General features: G+C 36.5%; 4 protein-coding genes across 6 annotated transcripts; 1 reads left to right on the forward strand and 3 right to left on the reverse strand.

The window, feature by feature from the left end:
- The first annotated feature begins 311 nt into the window (after positions 1-311).
- On the forward strand, positions 312-2,690 carry LOC140861239 (non-specific lipid transfer protein GPI-anchored 20-like). 2 transcript variants are annotated; one of them, XM_073264236.1, is made up of 3 exons: positions 312-806; positions 2,132-2,191; positions 2,392-2,459. In XM_073264236.1, the coding sequence occupies exons 1-3, from the start codon at positions 318-320 to the stop codon at positions 2,398-2,400; spliced, it is 558 nt and encodes a 185-aa protein (XP_073120337.1). In that variant the 5' UTR covers positions 312-317; the 3' UTR covers positions 2,401-2,459. The 2 variants fall into 2 exon arrangements, with proteins under 2 accessions (XP_073120337.1, XP_073120336.1); XM_073264235.1 differs by lacking the exon at positions 312-806 and adding an exon at positions 874-1,833 and having other exon boundaries at positions 2,392-2,690.
- Positions 2,691-2,916: 226 nt separating this feature from the next.
- LOC140863186 (probable RNA helicase SDE3) lies at positions 2,917-9,470 on the reverse strand. Of its 2 annotated transcripts, none has more exons than XM_073266405.1 (5): positions 9,337-9,470; positions 6,480-7,297; positions 6,192-6,362; positions 3,853-5,304; positions 2,917-3,462 (listed from the first exon to the last, which is right to left on the reverse strand). In XM_073266405.1, the coding sequence occupies exons 2-5, from the start codon at positions 7,278-7,280 to the stop codon at positions 3,103-3,105; spliced, it is 2,784 nt and encodes a 927-aa protein (XP_073122506.1). In that variant the 5' UTR covers positions 7,281-7,297; positions 9,337-9,470; the 3' UTR covers positions 2,917-3,102. The 2 variants fall into 2 exon arrangements, with proteins under 2 accessions (XP_073122506.1, XP_073122507.1); XM_073266406.1 differs by having other exon boundaries at positions 6,480-7,308; positions 9,337-9,458.
- Positions 9,471-10,233: 763 nt separating this feature from the next.
- On the reverse strand, positions 10,234-13,424 carry LOC140865651 (proteasome subunit beta type-2-A-like). The gene is made up of 3 exons (XM_073270368.1): positions 13,122-13,424; positions 11,844-11,967; positions 10,234-10,926 (listed from the first exon to the last, which is right to left on the reverse strand). The coding sequence occupies exons 1-3, from the start codon at positions 13,277-13,279 to the stop codon at positions 10,600-10,602; spliced, it is 609 nt and encodes a 202-aa protein (XP_073126469.1). The 5' UTR covers positions 13,280-13,424; the 3' UTR covers positions 10,234-10,599.
- Positions 13,425-14,928: 1,504 nt separating this feature from the next.
- Positions 14,929-19,349, reverse strand: LOC140860015 (type IV inositol polyphosphate 5-phosphatase 7-like). Its single transcript, XM_073262743.1, has 12 exons — positions 18,874-19,349; positions 18,660-18,747; positions 18,200-18,259; positions 17,966-18,074; positions 17,777-17,881; positions 16,915-17,683; positions 16,630-16,823; positions 16,335-16,443; positions 16,076-16,224; positions 15,751-15,989; positions 15,450-15,520; positions 14,929-15,369 (listed from the first exon to the last, which is right to left on the reverse strand). Exons 1-10 carry the CDS (start codon positions 18,901-18,903, stop codon positions 15,767-15,769), a joined length of 1,836 nt encoding a protein of 611 aa, XP_073118844.1. The 5' UTR covers positions 18,904-19,349; the 3' UTR covers positions 14,929-15,369; positions 15,450-15,520; positions 15,751-15,766.
- Positions 19,350-21,279: the final 1,930 nt, after the last annotated feature.

A 21,279-nucleotide genomic window follows, 5' to 3' on the forward strand; every position in this document is an offset into this window, starting at 1 on the left:
TAAGTTGGTTAAATTAAAGGCGCAATTTGAATTGAAGAACTTTCCATGAATTGTAAGAAGCAGAGTTCAGTCAACGAAAGAACTCTGCTTGTTTGCTAAGTTTTGAGTAACTTCAGTGTGATGTCACATTGTAATTAACGTCTACTTAACTTCTTTGGGACCAAGTAATCGACTTTTTCTTGCAAGCTGACTCAAATCCCACCATTGAACCTCAAAATCCTATATTAAAAAAAAGAATCCGTAGATTCCATCTCCTTCATCGTCACAAACAAAAATAAAGACCAAGGAGAGGAAATCGATCTACCCTTTGGATCGAAATGGAAAGCGGCTCAACTTCCGTCATCACGCTCCGGCCACTGGATCCATATTCCGACGCCGAAGCCCTCATGGAATGGTACTCCGACGAGAGAGTGAGCAAGTTCTGCTCGTGGGACACCTTCGCTTCCAAAGAAGCTGCCATCGATCACGTGGTAAACACGGTGACCCACCACCCATGGCACAAGGCCATATGCCTCTCGGGCCGGCCCGTCGGGTCAATATCCGTGACGCCATTCCCTGGAGACAATGGATTCCGGGCCGAAATCGGGTACGTGGTGGGTTCTGCTTATTGGGGGAAAGGGATCGCGACTCAAGCGGTGAAAATGGCGGCGAACTCGGTGTTCGTGGAATGGGGGCGGCTGGAGCGGCTGGAGGCGGTGGTGGACGTGGAAAATCCGGCGTCGCAGCGGGTTCTGGAGAAGGCCGGATTCACTAGAGAAGGTGTTCTGAGGAAATATTATACGCTCAAAGGGAGACCAAGAGATGCTGTCATGTTTAGCCTCTTGTCAACTGATCCCCAAGTCAACTATTTCATGGATACCTGAAAATATTTTGTTTACTATTATGTGTCAACTTGTTCATTTGGAACATCAAAATGTGAGATATAATTTCTTTTTTTTTTTTACAAAAATAAAACAAATTATTTAACTTTGAATCTGCTTGAAACAAAACTTTGTCGTCAACCAAAACTCAAACTTATAGTCGGCATAAGTTTTCTGAGCATCAAAGATTCATCTCATAAAATCGACAGTAAGTTAGATGGTTTAATTTTTAAAAAACTAATATTATGTCAAACTTTTGTAAATGTCATCAAGTCCCAAAGCAATTTCAACCAACGCCTTTGAAATGGTCTTGTTTTATCACATTGTTTCCTTAATGATCTTGTTAAGTCTACAAAAATTTCACCATTCTTTAGAAGAAAGAACAAATGTCAAAACCAGTAAAAAGATAGCGGAATTTTATGAAGAGTGGTCACCTAAATCTCCACATCTCACAAATGTTGGTGGAAGTAGTTAAACCTCAAATAGAAACCCAAATTCCCTTGAACATGAATCCTAGCTACTTCAAGTTAATTATTTAAAAACTTTTTTCATGTATCCATATGATAAATCCCTCTCATTTTACTCCTTGGAGATTCATATATTTCCTTTCAATCCCCCTAAAGAAAGCCTCAAAGCAAACCAATGGAAAAAAAATTCACTTCTCTAGTGCTGGCTTTTGTTGCAACATTACAGATCATCATTAGTCCAGTTTACGGCCAATCCCGTGCTACCTGCACGGGAGCCATGATTAGAAGCTTTGGCCCTTGCATGAACTTTCTGACCGGTGGCTCGAACGCGTCGTCTCCAACTCCAGATTGCTGCAGTTCACTCAAGAATCTGGTCAGCAATGGACAAGATTGCTTGTGCCTCATTGTTACTGGAGTTGTCCCTTTACAAATACCTATAAATCGAACTCTAGCTATATCTCTTCCACGAGCTTGTAGGATGTCTCGCGTTCCGGTTGAGTGCAAAGGTGATTAACTTATATTTCGAAAACCTTGCCAACATCCTAGGCACGCTTTGCATGCTAGTTATCATAGATGCTATGAATTTTACGTGGATTGTTGCATAACTTGAAAGATCTGAGTAGCTCTCAGCTACCGACTATAACTTTTGTATATATGACGAGGGTCGACCCGAAAATGCTCAATTTGGAAGTAGATTTTACACTTCTTGTATTGTTGATTCTAGCTTTCTCATGTAACCACTGCCAGTCCTGTTCCAGCTCCCCCACTGAACTAACCAGATGATACTTTATTTGTCAAATCCAGAGAAACCAAATGGGAGTGAGCCAAATTTGTCACCCGCAACATCTCCTCCAAGTCCTAGAGGTACTCTATTTTCACGTTAATGTTTTGAGGTCGCAGTGGCAACACAAAAGTTTCAATAGGGGAGGTGATTTATCCTACATTGGCAAACTTTAAATGTTAAAAAATCTATACGTAAACTTCGAAAAGTTCGAGTTACATCTCTAGTAATTCCTTTATCATGAGGTAAGGGGTAACTTTTGATATCAATTGCAAAATTGCAGCTCCAGTGATTCCACAGCCCGTGACACCTTCTTTGGCACCGGAAAGTGACTTTGTTCCGACCCTGACACCACCAGGAATGCGACCAACTCTGGTACCATCGGCCGCCGAGACGGCTCATAATGTTTTCAGGTCTATAATGGCAGCGGCTTTGGGAGTTTATTTCTTGAAATTCTATTGACTTCGCTCGTTTTGTTCATGTTGATTGCGAGAATGTAAAATATTTGTTTCACTACTGTGGATCCAGAATATATATCTTCTGAATTATTCAAATAAATATATCCTACAGGAGTGATTTGCACGATTGCTATCATTTCTTGTTTGTGGTCAACAGCATTTGGATCAATCACAGATATTTCATGAATGACAGATACTCCAACATACGATTGCAGGAAAATATTCTTCCACCAAAAAAAAAAAAAAAAACCAAATAGATTGCAGGAAAATGAACAATTATAATACAATTGTCACACTTTAAATGAATTTTGAATTTCATGTAAATTTTTTGATGGTTAACGGCAAGACAATTGGATCAAAGTTTCAAGAAAATCTGTTGTTTGTATTTTATATTAGAAGTTGATCTTCTAAATAGAGTAAAGTTTATATGTAGTTTACATCGAAAAATAATGTAGTTTATATCTAAAAATCATGTAGTTTATCTACGAGAATAAGAATATTCATATTCATCAGCAACACTTCATGGGAGCAAAATTTCACTCCCAGGGGACATCAGACGGTTGAAAATTGTTGTCCGCCTCATCGCGCGAACCGATATGCAACTGCTTACCGTCTTCTTCCTCCGCCTCATCCCACGAACCGGTATGCAACTGCTTACCGTCTTCTTCCTCTTCCTCGCCCCATTTAACTTGGGAAGAATTCCAATCATTTCCATCATCCCATGGTGTATCGGACGACTGAAAATTGTTGCTGCAATCATAGCCAGAGCCTAGCTCTTGTGTCTTCTCTGTCCCAGCACACCCTTCCGCACTGAATTCCTCCCTTTCGGGTAGGAAACAACCCTTGTAAGAGCCATTGTCCACACAGTACCACAAAAGCTTGTTCCAGTGCGGATCCTATCATGTCACAGAAAAATAGAGGTATAAAATATATCAGACAAATTTCTTAGGTATGGTCATTGGTGCCTTGAATGTAAAATAAATCTCTTGTAACTAATCTACTAAACAAAGAATCAGAAACAATATCGGATAAGTTTTAAATTTGATAATTATGTAATGCTCGGAAGGAAGAATTATCTCTACTACAAGATGACTGTCTATAAGTAATGCTACGGTTATCAAAATGTGGTGTTTTGACTCTTGCACGATTTAAAAAAATTTGAGTATAGCAGATAATATATTAGTTATAACTTCTGTTAAAAGTTAACACAGTAGACATTCGATCCAACGAGAATTGAAAATAACCAACTACAACTAGAAAATAGCAACGAGGACAATCTACTTTACCTTGCAAAGTATATGAGGATTCCCAATCACAAGAAGCAAAGACTTTGCTCGGGTGATAGCAACATTGAACCTTCTTGGATTGCTCAAAAATCCCAGATAATGTATCCTGTCAAATTCATTATGTTTAACAGTCGAACGAACGGTAGATATGATGATAACTAGTCTCTCTTGTCCCTGAAACTGTTCAACACTTCCAACTTTAATGATTTCCCTTCCAAATCTTTGGAGTGCACTTCTTATTTTTAGTACTTGCTGTCTGTAAGGCGTTATCACCCCAATGTCTTCCTCTTTCAGCCCTTTAGACTCTATTAAATCTTCAACTACCTCAACTACCTTGCTCACCTCAATTCTATTGAACCACGACGGATTGCTTCCTTCCCTTTCATCACAACCTTGAATGCCGATAAAAAGTAAAGGAAAATCTTTATCCGGGACCAGGCCTTCCCACGAAAGGTTGGTGCTTTCCTCTTTGCATGGCTTTAACTCCCCATCATAAAACAGTTGCGATGGTAGGTGCAGTATTGCTGGATGCGTACGATAATTTCTAACCAATTTTGTCATGTAATTCTCATTTCTAGAATCATATAGCTCACAACCAAAAAGTCTCTCCAAATATGAAGTTCCAAGTCCATAGCTTTCAGCATCACGAGAAAAAACAACAGGACCTAGCTGCATAGGATCACCAGCAAGAACAACAACAGTACCTTTTGAATAAAGGTGGGAGAGAGGAATCATCGCCTCAGGCTCGGAAGCTTGCCCTGCTTCGTCCAAGAAAATATAAGAGAAATGGCCTCTTGTGATTCCTTCTGAATAGAGAAGTGAGGCACTTGTATATGTTGATATGATGATCCTATGATTCATTAGGTCAGAACGAGAAGGACACTTAAAAATGAAATCTTCGACAAAGCAAAATTCGATATGGTCAGGATTGACATCATCGAAAGGACGAGTTAACGCATTGAGACGAAATATTTCACTTCTTGCAATATTCACCGATTTTTTACTGATAAGCCTCTCCAATATATGGTCAGCTGCACTATTTGAAGGTGCACATACAAGAATTCGAGCATTTCTTTGTTTGAGGTAAACCTGGAGGATAGCTTCAATGAGTGTCATTGTTTTGCCAGTTCCTGGGGGGCCATAAATCAGATATGGTGACCCTCCTTTAGAAGCAAGGATCATCTTGATGGCACTCAGTTGCTCCTGATTTAAAGCACATGATATTGGCTCAAATGGTTTGGGTTGTATGAGCCCCACTTTGGATGACCGAAGCGGAAAAAGAAAATTTTTGTCCAGACGCTCAGCAGCTTCAATGGCCTGATACAACCTTCTCATACATGTGCGGTTATAGGCGAACTGTACATTATAAAGTTGACTCTCTCTGTGATTTTTGTGAAATTTTTGGTTAAACTTCAAGTATATCTCTTCAGCCTCCACATGGTGAATGTATCCCTGTAATAACCGAGAATTCATCTTCCAAGGAAAGCTCACAGATCACACTACAAGACGGTTGAGTCTTTATTTTAAAGAAGCCGGAAACTTTTGGAACACACCACAAGTCAGAGACCACATTACATGGTTTTGAACGATCGCATGTTTCTAATGACTTATGATTACAAGTTATTTAATTGACCTCTTCCATTGATATATAATTCATTTCAAGGAATGTGCAATATATAAGTCTAATATAATTCTAAGCAGACATTAATCCAGAAAGGACATCTTTGCTGAAGTACGAAGCAGCATTGAGTGAGTCACATAATTTCAGTTTTATTGCAGAATAATAAGAGATGTTAAACAGCCAACATGGGTTTAAATTTCAGTAGAAAACAGGCATACTGCCCTTGATTCTTTGCCAAGCACACAAAACCAGTAGGAGATCTACAATTTACCAAAAGCATAAATGTCTACTTAGAGGTTCTAACTAGAGGATGATTCAAATTTGTATGTTTGGAATTTAGTCACATTTTTTTATGTAATTTGCTGATATTCTTAAAAATTCCAAACTCACATTCCGCAGACAGCGCTGCAGGATAGTTTTCTTTTCCCGTCATTTGTAGCGAGGAGAATTTGGAGGCACATATGGTGATCAAATCGACAAGAATGGGAGTGGGTTGGGTTGTAGAATGTAGCATCAGAAATTCAAAGATGACATATCCTAGCTAAAGAGAAGTGATTTCAAATTAAAAATGTTTTGAAGACTAATCAATAGCAATTACTCTGAAACCTCTGAATAGGAATGTGATATTAGTAACTTGTTATTGCTTTGCAATGTTGACAGCAGCATGGTATCAAAGAATCTTCATCTCACAAAATTAAGTCTGCATTTTGAGACAAACCTGATAAGGAACATTTTCAGGGGCATCCTCAGATGCAAGGTTGGCATATATGAAATCCCCGGTAACAAGTGATGGACGCCTCTCAGCCAATCCGGGGACCTGAAGAGACAAGAACTGGTTTTTCTTTATCTTCATAATGACACACTCCATGTCATATGTGCGCATGTCATCCTGAGGTAAATAAACAACTTCCACAGTTAAAATGGGCATTGGGCATAGCATCACTTAGCAGGATGAATGATACACATGTAAGAAGAGACATATATTGTATATCAAATGGGCACAAACCTCCAGTTTTATCTCTTCCATGGCAATCAATGTTTTGAAATATGAACCGTAGTTTGTCTTAATAAGGCCCTCACCAACTGCAGCAGGAATCTCTTGGTTTAATACCATATCCCGGATATTTGCTGGAATAGGATAATTTGGTAGCCGGTAATTATGCCCACGCTCTGGACCCTTGGAAGGGCGGCGCCCCACAATGAAGGAAACATCTGAAGCATGAACATCCACAATGTTTTGTTTCTTCTTCCTTGTTCGGGAGAATGGTTTAGCAGAAGACAGAGACTGAGAGATCTTGTCCTCTGCCAGTAAGAAAACTAACCTTTCTATTGTCTCGTCGCCAATATTAAAGTGCACAGCTGTTGTATGTACCCCGATTTCCTTGGGTTTGCAAGACAACCAGATAGTCAGAGTCTGACCAGGACTCAGTACTCTGTCATCCAAAGAAAATGATTCCATAAAATCTTGGATATATTGCAAGTCAGAATTGGCATTTGGGGGCTCCATCAAGGAAATTGTAAACGAATTCTCAGGTTTTGAGTCATATATACTGACTGACCAGAGATCTAATGGTTCAACACCAATGTTTTTTATGGTAATGGAATCAAATACAGTTTCTCCTACAACTCCAGACTGAGGTTTTCCTCGAACCAATGGGAATGGAACAGAAATATTGAAGATCGAGCTCTCCATAGAAGGGTTGTAGCTACAAATCGATCTGCAATTTTCAAAATCAACGAATCCAATGTCTCCTTTATCTCCAATGACCGAGTATTCATCGTCAGATTTGTCACAAACTGAACTCATTGATGACTGTGAAAAACCTGCAAATACTCTGAAAACATTCAGTTACACAAACAATGCAAATCACTCTTTATCATCTTGAAAAATACAGGGATAACATTTTAGAATTACAACAGCTGAATGCAGTTAACCAAATGCCAACGAGGACCACAAAAATCATTCCATGAATTAAGATGACAATCTAACAACCAGACACTACCAATGGTTATTTTAGGTAGGTTACCACGAAGGTGTTATAATGACAAACACAAGAAAGTGCATGAACATCAATTTATTGATGCAACTTCAAATATATATGATCTGACGAGAAATGTATTGCATAAATTAATAAAATTTGATCACACGAGACTCATTTAATTATCAATTAAATTTCATTAAGTTTTATTCTTTTATAATAATATTAAGAAAATTAGAGATATGAAGGCACATATTCCGGGCTATCTTCCAAGTCTTCAATTTTTCTGATGTAACTAGATTATGAGAAACGTCAAAGGCCTAACAAGGTCAAAACATAGTCAGCAGCGATCAAAACAAGCAAGTACATGGGGATCAATTTATTGATGCAGCTTCAGATATATAATCCAGCGAATAATGTATTGCATAAATCAATTAATTTTGATCACACATGAGACTCGTTTAATTATCACGTGAATTTTATTAACTTTTATAATAATATAACAAAATTCTCTTATGAAGGCCCGTACGTATTGTTGACTATCTTTCAAGTTTTCAATTTTTCTGATGTAACTAGATTATCAGAAAGGCCAAATGAGGGCAACAAAGAGTTGGCAGCAATCAACGATTCATGGAATATCTTGATAGTCTTGCAAGAATGAACAGTATAATACAAATACCCAAGACCGTTCGAAATGTCCAGGAATGGAGCCTTTTTATTTTATTGTTCTAGAATCCATACTTCTAGCTGACTATTATGTCATATTATCTTATCACTACCTGATGTGACATCATTATACCGTTATACACTGAACTGGCACGGAAATGTGGATATGTTATGTCTGAGCATCAGTGGATAAGCATCAATTTCATAAAATGGAAAGGGAAGCATGGATAAATTTACTTTCTTACCATATCAAAAGATCAATTATGCGGTGAATAGAGTAATAAGAGTGTAACTCTCGACGATACGCAACTAAATTCCAATAATTTGAGGAAAATTGAGTGAATTTAAGAAAAAAAAATTAATGTTCTGTGGGCCTTGTACAACGTTTTAAGATGAGAAGTACAAAGTTGCAAGACATTTGACCTTAATAACCACCTTTTACCGTATCTTAAGCCAGTTAAGACTGAGAACCATCAATACAAACCAAATGATTATCCTTCAATAGGAGTATCAAGCCAAAATAAACAAGTTAATAGAACATAGAACACAGTACATAAGTTGAAATAACCAATCAACTAATATAAAGTTCTCATAAAATTGCAACTACGCCACATAACTTCAGAGAAATGCAACCAAATCCAAATTTACTAAAGAAGAAACCAAAAATTTTGATCCAGAAATCCGAGGTTCGATCGTTACCCTTCTCAAGTGACAAGAAAAATCCTTTCACGCTGCATGCAACAACATAAATCAACAACGCTAACGTAGAGACACCTCAAAATGATTGTTTTTTCATCCATCAAAATCTTCACGGAAGAATTAATTAAAGCAACACTCCCAAATCAAATGTAGATAAATTAACTTAACAAATCGGATGCAGACAACCAAAAAAACCATTAAAAAAAACATAACCCCAAGAAACTCAGTATTTTCAAAGGAAAAAAAAAAAAAAAAAGAAACGCTTAGAACCATGCCTTCTATATCGTGAGCACGAAAAGTAATGCCGATTAAAGAAAAATTGAGCGATCTACAAAACTTAAAAACTGATAAGCAGAAATCCAGCTAACAGTGGATAATCACAAGTTAATCGAAAAATGGAGGCTTCGTTGAAAACAGGCAAAAAAGTAGCAAATGTAAACACTAAACGGAAAACAACGAAAGGGTGAAGGAACAAGACAAATTAATGAAAATGGTGAAAAGGGTTGGAGGATTAGATACCAAAGTTTGCCTCTTTCGGGGAAAAAAATGGAAGCCTTTCAGTGATTAAAAAATGTTTCCACCGCCAAGACAACGGAGAAGCTGAGACCCAGAATTTGTAGGCAGATTCTCCCGTTTACTGGACTGAAGTGTGCGTAATCACAGTCTCAGTATGTTGTACATCGCCCATATTTATTTAATTATTAATTTTTTTTAAATATTATTTTTCCTAAAATTCCTATTTTCGGTTTTTAGGGAATAAACTTTGACATAAACACAATAACATGCAAATCATGCTACTAAGATAAACTAAGTAATGTATTGTGTTATTTTAAGTATACAATATGTTGATTAAATAAAGTGATCATGAATCATAAAAAAAAAAAAATGAGAAGGCTTTAGATGGGGGAAATGAATTCGGGGGCAATATTCAGTGGACTACTTTTTACTTGCTTTGCATATATATAATTTAACCTAATTAATTATATTTTAAAAATATTTTAAAAAATTATAAAATATTATTCACGTGAATTATTGCATGCATGGACGGTTAGTTGCGAATAACGATATACAAGAACGTCATCATAAACAGAAATTTTCAAAGCAATCATATCTTTTGTGAAATATATGATCGAAATTTAATGATAGTAAAATTTTCAAGATTTGGGGAGCATATGTTACGTGAAAGATGATTATTCTCTCATCAAATTTAATGATATTATTACTACTAAAGTCCGTCACCTGTTTAAGAAGAATGAGAACAAAGACTGAAATTTGAAGAATTCTCATAAATCAATTTGTCATTCATTATGTAGTATTAAAACAATATATACTAGAAGATCCGATATGCAATATTATTTTCTTGAAAAACACGTATGGATAGATAATAAACTTCCCCATTGTCTATAGTAGCAAATATAAATAAATGAAACAATAAGTATTGATAAACACCTCGCATGTGCATATTCCAACCTCATAGGAGAGATTTAAAAATCAAATTCCAACCATTCTTAAAAGGTCAAAAAAACATTATCAAATAGCATTTCTTGACATTTTTGAAGAAACATGATTATATGAAGCTCCTAATTTAGCACCCCGCTTTTAACTAGAGCCAACTCAAATGAAACCATCATTTGAAGGGCTAGTGAATTCCCTGGAACCCAAGCTTTTGATATTTTACAAATCAAACCCGAAGGAGTTCCAGTACTACACTAATAACCCATCAGTCAATTCAGTCGATAAATGAAGATATAGAGCTTCATAAACCCTTATAAACCCTCAAGCTTAAGCAACAGGGGCATCCTTGATAGACTCGCGCCATGCATATTCTCTAGCCCCATCCTTGTCTACAATTTTGATCACAAAATTTGGTGGTGCAACTACCAGCCTGGTACGTATTTCTTTTATGCACTTATCTACCAATTCGATGGCTTCTTCCACAGTCATGTCGCTTCGGTAGTGCCTATCCATTGTGGAAAGAGCAAAGTATGCTCCATAGCCAAAAGCAGCTTTATCAAGCTTGTGAAGAGATGCGATGTAGTCAAGGAAGTACAGGGACGGGCCTGTCTCTTTATCATAGCCGGCAAGTATAATATTCACCATGTATGGATTCTGAAAAGTTAAAAAACCAGGTGTATTAGGGGTTAAAGTTACGCAGGTAAGAAGCATAGTGATATAACTACAAACAATTCAATTCGATACATCTTTGACTAACTAAAAAGAACTAAAAAATCTTTATAAGTTTCTATTATTTTAATACCCATAGACCAGTGAAATGGGGAGATTCCAAAGTACACAACATCACTAACCGCTGACGGTTACTTAAGTATCAAGCACCATCCACAGATATCTGATTTGATAGATTCTCGGAAGAAGAGTGCAATTGTGTCAAAGAAACGTGTTGCCCAAGTCTCGGACTCTGAGCATGCAGAGACTACGTGTTATGCAGTGATTTAGGAGGCAAAAACAACAACTTGACATACAATGGAAGCGTTTGTTAAAGGTTATTGGCCAGACTTTCAGCTAAAACAGATGTAGTGACACCAAGAACCGGAAAAAGCTTTCTCACAAGACGGCAAGCAAATAGAAATTAGGTATTTATGCGTGTAGGAGGATATGCTTAGGTTGATTAACTTGAGCGTTCAGATTCTAGTCCTCCAGCGCTAAGTGTGGCAACTGCATACCCGAACTTGAGGTGAGGGTTGTGATGAAACCAAGATTTTCAGAAAAGAAGTGACACCATTAATGTAGCAAACAATGTCCATATAATGTATTTACTGAATAAGACTCAGATTCTATACATTAATTCCAAGCAAGGTAGAAAACAAAATAAAAATAGCTAGTTAGATATAACTATTCAGTATGCGAATTTGGTCGCACTTAGAATTTAATTTTAGGGAAAAAAATACTACCTCACTTTTCAGTATTCTCTAACTGTATTTTTAAACCCAAGATTAAAATTTAAAACAGTAAAGTGAAAAGGAAAAATTTTATCTGTCATCTAGAAACCTCTAAAGAAAACTTTATACCTTTCTCAAGGCTGTGGCGAGCTCGCTTCTGGTGAAATTTGCAGTGGCTGCAGTGGTCAGAGGAATGCCATTACGAAATTGGTACAAGGCCACATTCTTCTGTATGTACTCCGTAAACTGAGCCCTAACACATCAATCCACAAAACAATTAACCCACCACTTAGCTAGAGCAGACAACGCAGTGAATCATGCAAAACATGTCAATTAGGAAAGCATTTATTACAATGGAAGCATACATTATCAACGGGGATTCGCAGAAAACGAAATCTTTGATGAATTGAACTGTATTACCAAATTCTAATACCAAATCATAATCTTTATTATAATTGATCTCCATAAGAACTATTGTTGATGTCATAAATAATGGAACGAAAACTCCACATCTGTAATCAGCGAAGTCTACAATCAGAATGATGGTTTCCTTGAAATGCAATTACTATTGATAAAATTGCATCTAGCTACGAAGTTTAGATCAAATAGAAAGGTTATGAGACAATTTTACTAAATTGCGAATTTGTTGGGGTCCACAAAAAGATAGAACTAAGTAATCTTGTCTATCACTCAAGATAATACTTCATTGAGCGAACCTTCACAAAGATTAAATAGGAAAGTAATCTGTAAACCATAAAGAGTTACTCTTGTCCAACAAGACATTTATCCGGCAATAGAGAAAAAGTGCATAATTCAGTTGCTCCTGCAAGTCCCTGCTCAAGGAACCCTCACTTCAAAGAAATAGCTACAACGAACCCCAGATCACCAACCCAACCCCCGATGGAAAACGACCAGTCACCACAATAATGATCTTGCTTTCACTCAAAAAAAAAAAAAAGAAAAGAAAACATATTGATCTTGCTTATCACTTGAGATAATACTTGAATATGGTACTTCAAAGAGCTTCAAGTGAGCCTCCGAAACTCTCTTTTTGCGTGACATATCTCTCTCTCTCTCACGCAAAAGGGCCGGAACAGGCGAGGCTTCGCCCATTGAGAATACTGGTGATCCGTGATAGTATAGCATATGGTCCTTTAATCATGATAGCATTGTATAAATTCGGAGACTATAATCAGAAATAGGAGAAACTCAAATTAAATACCTGTTAAAATCCTAAGCTTGATTCATAAACCCCTAGTAAACACAACAAGAACACAAACCCATATAAAAAAATATCAATCAAACCAAAAGTCACAAACTACAAGCATTTCACGTGCTTCATTTAAAATGCAATAGATTACCCAACAAATAAAATAAATCCTCAACCAATTAAAAAAGAGGCATCACCTGTCGCCCGTCTCTCCGGATGCTCCCATGAGCTTGTGAGAATCTAAAAGCATGATTTTGTCCTCGTTAGTCTTGTGCACAAGGATGTTGTGAACCGCCGATGTGTCCGCCGCGACTATGGCGAAATCTTTTCCCACTAGCCCAAAAACGGACTCCATATTTTGATTCAATACTTAGCCACGGAATTAGATTCCAATTTGCTTCACTTTAATTCACACCTCGGTAGTTTTCAGCTGATCCGTGCTTTGTCTTCCTGCTGCTATGCGGAGCTCGCAGCTTCGGTAAGAAGACGGTGCTTGGAGAACAAGAAGGCTAAAAGCGTGTTGGCAAAGCAAAGTCGCAAGTTATTTCTTTTTTTTTAAAACATAAGTCACGCTTTTTCTGATTCCATTTTAGAGTATATTTTTGTTATATATTAATATAGTTTTATTTGTAACCATTTGCAAAGCAAAGTTACGCTTTTCGAATTTTTATTCGAGTCGAGCTCGAGCCAAAATTATTTTGTTCGATAGTTTGCGAATAATTCGCGAGCCTTAATATTTTATTAATATAATATAATTATATAATAAATATATATATATTTCGAACTTTTTCGAATATTTCAAGCTTTTCGAACCATAATATCCGAGCAATAGTTCGAATAGTTTACGAATATGTTCGAATATTTTGGCTAAACTCGAACTCAAATTTTATTTCGAGCCGAGTTCGAGCCAAAATATTTGAAATTTTCGAGTTTCGGATCGAGCTCGAACTCGAATATACTTAAATCGAGCCGAATTCGAGCCTTAATTTTTTACTATTATTCGGCTCGATTCGGTTCATTTACACCCCTAACTCAGAGCAAGCCTTTTATATTTTCGTCACGAGACAAGCTTCAATGACTCAAACTTTTTAACAATGTTTAGTTTGATTTTTTTCAGGCGCTAGGCCTTCTCTAATTTGACAAGTTATAGAGTTCAGCCTTAGAGTCAATTTGAATACAAAAGTTATTGGTTTAAAAACCACTTAAATACGTTCAACTTTTTAAAGTGCTTTTATTTTTTTAAAAAAAAGCAGAAGTTAAATGTTAAAACAGTGATTTTTTAAATAAAAACATAAGCAGAAGCCAAAAAGCCAAAATTTCTGCTTTTAAAAAAACACTTATTTAGTCTTAAATAAGTATTTTTTTTTAAAATGGCTATTACAACCAAACGCATAACTTTTTTAGAAAAACACTGTTTTTAAAAAATAAGTGTTTTTCCTAAACTATCTACTCTGCCCAAACTGTTAATGTATGTGTACAATTTTTTTTCCTTTTTTAGGAAAACAACATTACTTCATTATACACGAACCAATGTAAGCATTTATTTTCAATTGATATTCGGAGAAAACAATTTTTTTTTTTTTTGGAAGCTCGGAGAAAACCTAGTCTCTTCAATTGATCACATTTAATTTCAGTGAATATGTGATTTTTAGTCGAAATGTTTATAATATTTTTTTAATACAAACTTGAGAGCAAAAAATATTTTAAAGCAGAAACTCTATGATAGAATAATATTTTTTATCTATAAATTTATTAGTAATAATTTTCTAAATTACCGAATTAAATAGCAACACACTGAAGCTATAGTAAATGACAATTGAGTTCAGTCTACTCTACTTACCGGGGTTTGTCCAAAATGTATATAAGAAATTTTAAAATGTTTGAATTATTCAACTGTCATATAACAATATAATTATTATTTAATAGCATGCATGTGTGTCTGTGTGCGTATATGGGAGACAACCAAGAAAACAACTTTTCAGTAAAAATAATGAAGCAGCAAACATCGAGCACAAGGCCCTCTTTACAGAATTCAATATTGTGCTTTCTGTCACTTTAGCAATGAGTTAACTACATCAGATTCTCTTCGCTTAAAACTAAAGGTAAAAAGGGGCATCGCTATTTTGACCGTATCTATTTCTCCCCTGGACAAGAATATCTACCCTAACAAACAAAAATCATCAGGCATAAGCAAGATGAAGCAAACAAGATTCTCGTATCCCCGCCTGCTCAGTTGCTCATCCCACTGCCTCGACACAGAACGGACTCATTCCTCGCTACTCACGTCGACGAAGAACGGAACTTTTAGATGACGTGTTAGGAAATTGCGAATCTTGAAATTTAAAGACTCTGATGTTGGAAAGAATGTAATTGGTTGAGGAGAAAGCATTAATCAAGTCACATGCACCTTGCCAACTTAGCCTTCGGAGTGTAGCGTATCGACGTCTGATTAGAAGACGAGGAAGAAAATTAGACTAGAATCATAAGCATGCTGCAGGACGTATGAAAATTAAGGACAGACTTGCCTTTATCGGTTAGTGAGAGGAGATGTCCTTATCTACTGTCAGATTGGTGTTTCTCAAAAGCATCTGGTGACCTATATAAGGGAACCAATTATACAAAAGAAATATGAAGAAAACATTAGAAACTCAAGGGATAAGACAACAGGATGTATCACTAGACAATATCTGTGACACGGTACAAAAAAGGATTGTAAACAAGGCATATATGCTGATATACGAATCACAGGCGGAGCAGAGCACAACATGTTTAGGATCGAGTGGTTTGGCGATAAGTTGATCAAAAGGGAGCATCTCGACCGCGTACCTACGTAAGAGTTCCTTCAAACGAAGGAGAGTTCTGTATAACCATGTGAATATGGTAACATCTCCTCCACCTCAATTCTGGAGCTCGAACGACTCGTGCTTTTCCTCAACCTGCTGGGAACAGATTCGACTTCGGCCCAAAACACACTGGAGACCGGTCTATGATCCGAAAACCTACATTCCCCACGAACGTATGACAATTGCTGAAGACCAGTACCGTACCATAAAATCCGGTCGCACCTTTAGATATGGAAAGATAGAAATCAGCTCCAGGTAGATATATGCCAAAAACGTTCAATTAACCAAGTCGTATTACAGATATTTACCATGCGGGCGTCCTTCGTTTCTCCTTTGGATGCATATCATCACCTGAGTATCTGTCTGAATTATGTGAATATTTATATGTTGGTGGAAAATATATCTTCCCTTCCTTCCAGCCGTCAAATACTCGACCTTGTCTATGCTCAATCCGCAGCTGTCAGGAAAATAAAGCATAGTTCAATATCGGCAAATGCACAAACAAAATCAAGCCAAATAATTTGAGAAACGGAACAGATCTGCCCTCAGCAAGAGTAGATGCCATACTTGGTCCTTTTCTAGTAAGGCTCTCCAGTTTTGCATTTCAATGAGTGCTTTAGCAGACCGATATGGCAGTGCTATACGATAGTTCAAGTCTCCCAGCCAGATAGTTCGACTACATCAAAAATAGATTATCAGTAAAAAGGCCTTTTTAACCCAAGTACAAGAATAGTTGAGCAATACTTTTCCCTACTGACTGTGCTCAAAGGTACTCGATAGCGAGAAAATACATCTGATTTAACAGATCGAGATTAAAAAAATTACGTCCTTAAAACAAACAAAATGTTTAAGAAGATCTTACTCATGTCCAAGGATTGACTCGGGTGATTTCTCATCATTGACACAGTTAACTCGTGGGAATCTGGTTTTTCTTAAGATTTCTGTGACATCGGCATTTCTTCGTAGTTCATCACCTTCCTTCTGACCAGATGTCAAATGACTGCACACGAAACAAAGGCTTGTCTGATGCAGCAACATGCTGATTGAAATGGATCCCTGCCACACAAAAAAAACAATACTTCCCTTAGTTAATTATTTTAAATGGCCTAACACAAGCAAGATTAACTATATTAACATAAACGACTACCTTATTGCCTAGGTAACCCATCAATCCTCGACCAACACAAGAAACCTTTATATTCTGAACAAATTCCTTCAGCTCACTTCGAACCCAAACAGTAAGAAAAACTCCGACCATTTGCTTGCTTGCCACCAAAGAATATCTAGAGCATTCGGGCATCATAGCTGCATCTTCCCCCTGATTAGCACTGTACGACATTGGAGAATACAACACCGTACTAGGTGAATCTCCAGGCAAATAATCCTCATCAGAACCCAATCTCGAGAAATCACTAGGCCTCTGACCCCAAGAATAGTCACTAGGCCGCCGACTTGAAGAATAGTCACTTGGTCGATGACCAGAAGAATAATCACTCGGGCGACAGTCACTCGGCCGCTGACTAGAAGAGCAATCACTTGGCCTGTAACCCCATCTCATATTTGGGTCAAAGTCACTGTGCCTATGGCCAAAAATTGTTCTTTCACAAACACTGAGTCGCCTGTTGAGGTATGTCTGTGGTGTAGGGGAGTCATTTTCCATTCCCATATGTTGTGGAGCCTGGAATGATCGACGATGAAAGAAGGCCGAGGCTTTGTGCCTGGCTGACCCCTCGAAATCTGCATTCCACTCGGCAATTGGATCAGGGATAGGTGATGGTGTATAGCACCCACTTCCTCCACTAGTGCCAGGAGCATTATTTAGTGTTCTTTTGATAAGAGTAAGCCACTTTTTGGCAGGGCCATTGTCCTCCGCACCAAGGATGTTACTAGCGTTCAAAGGAACTATTTCTTGAAATCTATAAGATTAATATCAAATTCAAAAAAACGAAAAACAGGAAGTGGTGAAGTCATTAATATTTGTACATGCGAATCGCGAATTAAGATCATACCCGAGTACATAAATGTCAGCAGGTGGTGCAGAATGTAGCCAATTATCTAAGTTCATATTGCCTGGCGGTGATTTTCCTCCCACATTCCACGTTGATGCAAAGACGCTGAAAAAAAAATCAGAAACCAGAGGAATGTCAACAAGGGCTATAAAGTCTGGAAATGATTACAACTCTTTCGATGATACAAACCTATAGTTCTGGATATTTATAATCTGGGGGTGATCAAGATAACCTCTCCCTCGCCTGGAACGAGACCGTGAATGAGAAAGGGAACCCTCCACATTCTTTGGTAGTTTTTCTGCATTCAAAATCAATGTCAAAGTCAGATATAAACAGTCAATTTGCATACGAATAAAAACTGATTATGAACATAGCATGTCAACATATAAAGTTAAGAGGTATGATGCTACAAACCAGTTTTACCTTTCTGGATTGTGAATCGTCTGCTTTCATAGAACCTGCTCCTCCATTCACCATCGCCACCTAATTAGGCAAAAAATCGTTACTAAAACCCCACTTCTAATGACAAAACCTCGATTGACCTCACATGATTCAAATCTTGTTAATAAACTGCCAAGTGATCAAAATTCAAAACTCCTCAACTTTCATATTTATGAAGAAAATAAAATAAAAAATAAAAAAATACCAGTATGTGCATGATTGATAAATTAAAACTCGACTCAAAACTATTGTAAATTTAATTATTGGTGAAGAAGACGACAAACCCATGAAGACAAAACAAGTGAACAGAAAAATTAATTTTTTTACCAACCAAAAAAGGCATAATGTTAACCAGTTCAATCTCGAAACAGAAATCAAGGAGCTCCAAAATGCTAAATCCAATGGAAAATGCCACTCTAACTCAACAAAACTGAGTACTCACCTCCATAAACAGCTTCATCATCTTGATATTCCCCGTTTTTGCACTTGATATTGAACCATTTTCTAATCAATTTCTTTGACCATGAGAGCTTCACATGATACCCAAAACAATAATCAATTCAGCAAACAAAAAAAAAAACAAGATTTGGTTGTTCAATTCCATTTCCCAAAAAACAAAGAAAAAGAAAAAGAAAACTACGGAAAAAACCAAAAACCTTGTTTTTCTTTGAATCCCCATCCTTCATTGCTGCACCTATTTCTGATCTTTGCTCAAGAGAAATGCCAGAAATCCAAAACAAGACCAGCCCTTTAAAATTCTCTACTTTCCGGCAGAAAGAATGAAATTGCAAATGGGCCTTCACAATTTTTAAGCAAACTGAATTCTAAGAACCTGATCAAGATTCAATTTTTTCCTAGAATTATCACTTCAATGTTCCTTCTAACAGATTGAACAGGCACTATGTCGCCAAATATATAGTAATCCATACGCAAATAACACAGAAAATGAGACAAGGACCAACTTAGGAACAAGACAAAGCAATTACAAGAGAGAGTGACGGAGACTGAGTTTTGAAGGGCCTTCTTTTTTTTTTTCCTCTCAATACACACTGCTTCGTTCTCAGTAGCAAAATGGTAACAGCAATGCATCGAATTTGAACTGAATCAATAAAGTGAGCAATGCATCATTCTCTCACACGCACAAAAGTGTGTTTTTTGTGCTTTTATTTTTTTATTTTTATTTTTACCCAAAGTCCCATGGAGCCCAGCATGATTTATGGGAGAACGCTCTACGTAAAACGACTGGATCAGCGACACATTTGAAAGCAAAGTTTAAGGTTATGAATATTATTGGTTTTTCTTCCCCAGTTGTCCTAAAGAAATCATCTTTATTTGTGAATTATTAATATAATATCAAAACGATAATAATAATTCAACGAGATTTTTGCATTGTCATCTTTCGTATTTAATGTATTTAACACAAACCTCTTTTATCAAATTTTAAAAATTAGTTATAACACGGAAAAGTGTATAAATGTCAAATATATTAAATACTACAACTAGGGCTGAGGAACAATACCCAAATATCGTTATACCGCTTTTACCGTACCCAAAAAAACCTGTATATACCGAAAATTTTGAGATACCGAAAATTTCGGTATCGTATAAGATTTTTAAATTTTCGGTATTTCGATATACCGAAAAAAGTCGGTATACACGGTATCGGTATGATACCGCATATACCGGCATTTTTAAAAAAAACAATTTAAAAAATCGATATGCATGGTATCATACTGATACCGTACCGAATTTCGGTATTCGGTTCGGTATACCGAAATTTTCGGTACGGTATCGATATCAGAAATTTCGATATCAAAATTTTCGATACGGTATGCGATATTCGTTGAATACTACGGTATAACGTACCGAACCACCCCTAACTACAACATATTTTAAATTTAACTAAAATCAAGTTAAAATGTGCACTACTTTTTAGCATTTATTAATATAACGTTTACTCGGGTTACCACGGGAGCATTTGGTTATCCAATCTCGGTAACTTTTCAACTTTTAAATGATTTTTTGTAGTGTATTTCAATTCACGGGAAAGATCAATTATTTAAAAAATAAAATAAAATTGACCCCATCTAATCAACAAAATAATATGTCTGCCTAGACAATGATGAATTGAAGAGTGCAAATATTTCAAGAAAGCTGTAAAAAAAATTGTAAGTTTTATTGTATAATTGAATAATATATCTCTAGTTATATTTTTAAATTGGATTTTGATCAATAAGCTCCTAAAAAAAACTTTACATTCATTGGTGAAAATTAAAGGTTAAAACACAATCCTTTCTCAGATGCATATTTTGGGTCATTTCGTCTTACAAACAAAGTTAAAGCGGCCAAAAGAATTCACATAAAGTTAAAGTTTATTGTGTAGCAGTAATAGTAACAGCTTATATTTGGTCTGAATTCTGTTTTGAAGTGCTGCCATTTTGCTTTATACAATGCCTTGTTTACTTTCTTGGGTTGTGGTGTTTGTTTTGTCTTTGAGACTTACTTGTTTTCAAGGAATGTTCATTTGAGGATGGTGTTATCCATTGTTTGCTTATAAAAGCATTCTAATTTTACCATACTAGAAATTGAATTAGGACATGAAATTCTATCCAGGTACTCGAAATCGTGTACAAAATATAATGGTACGAGATGGAATTGTGGGAGTTGGTGTTCCAAAACTATCCCTAATTAAATGATTTGGAGAAAATGAGAGGAATGTTTTGGAAAATGTGAGGCTGAAAACAGGGCTTTGGGCAAGTTGACAGAGGTAAATGTCTCAATTCAGGGACAACCGGTGCATGTTCCCTCCTTTTCAATGCAGTAGTTTTATATGTCCTTCGACCCTACTACCACATGTACATTCTATGTTATCTTCTAGAGAAAAATTACATGTGTTTTTTTATATGAGATGATCATCATCTCACTTAAAATAATAATATGGGGTCAATCTATACTTTTTTTAAAAAAACGAGATGATCGATTGGTCATCTCACCTAAAAATAAAAATATGGGGTTCATCTCATACAAACACACCGCAATCCGGGAGTTTCTACCGGTATAGC

The sequence above is a fragment of the Henckelia pumila genome, chromosome 4 (genome assembly GCF_033568475.1).
Source record: "Henckelia pumila isolate YLH828 chromosome 4, ASM3356847v2, whole genome shotgun sequence".
Lineage (NCBI taxonomy): Eukaryota > Viridiplantae > Streptophyta > Magnoliopsida > Lamiales > Gesneriaceae > Henckelia > Henckelia pumila.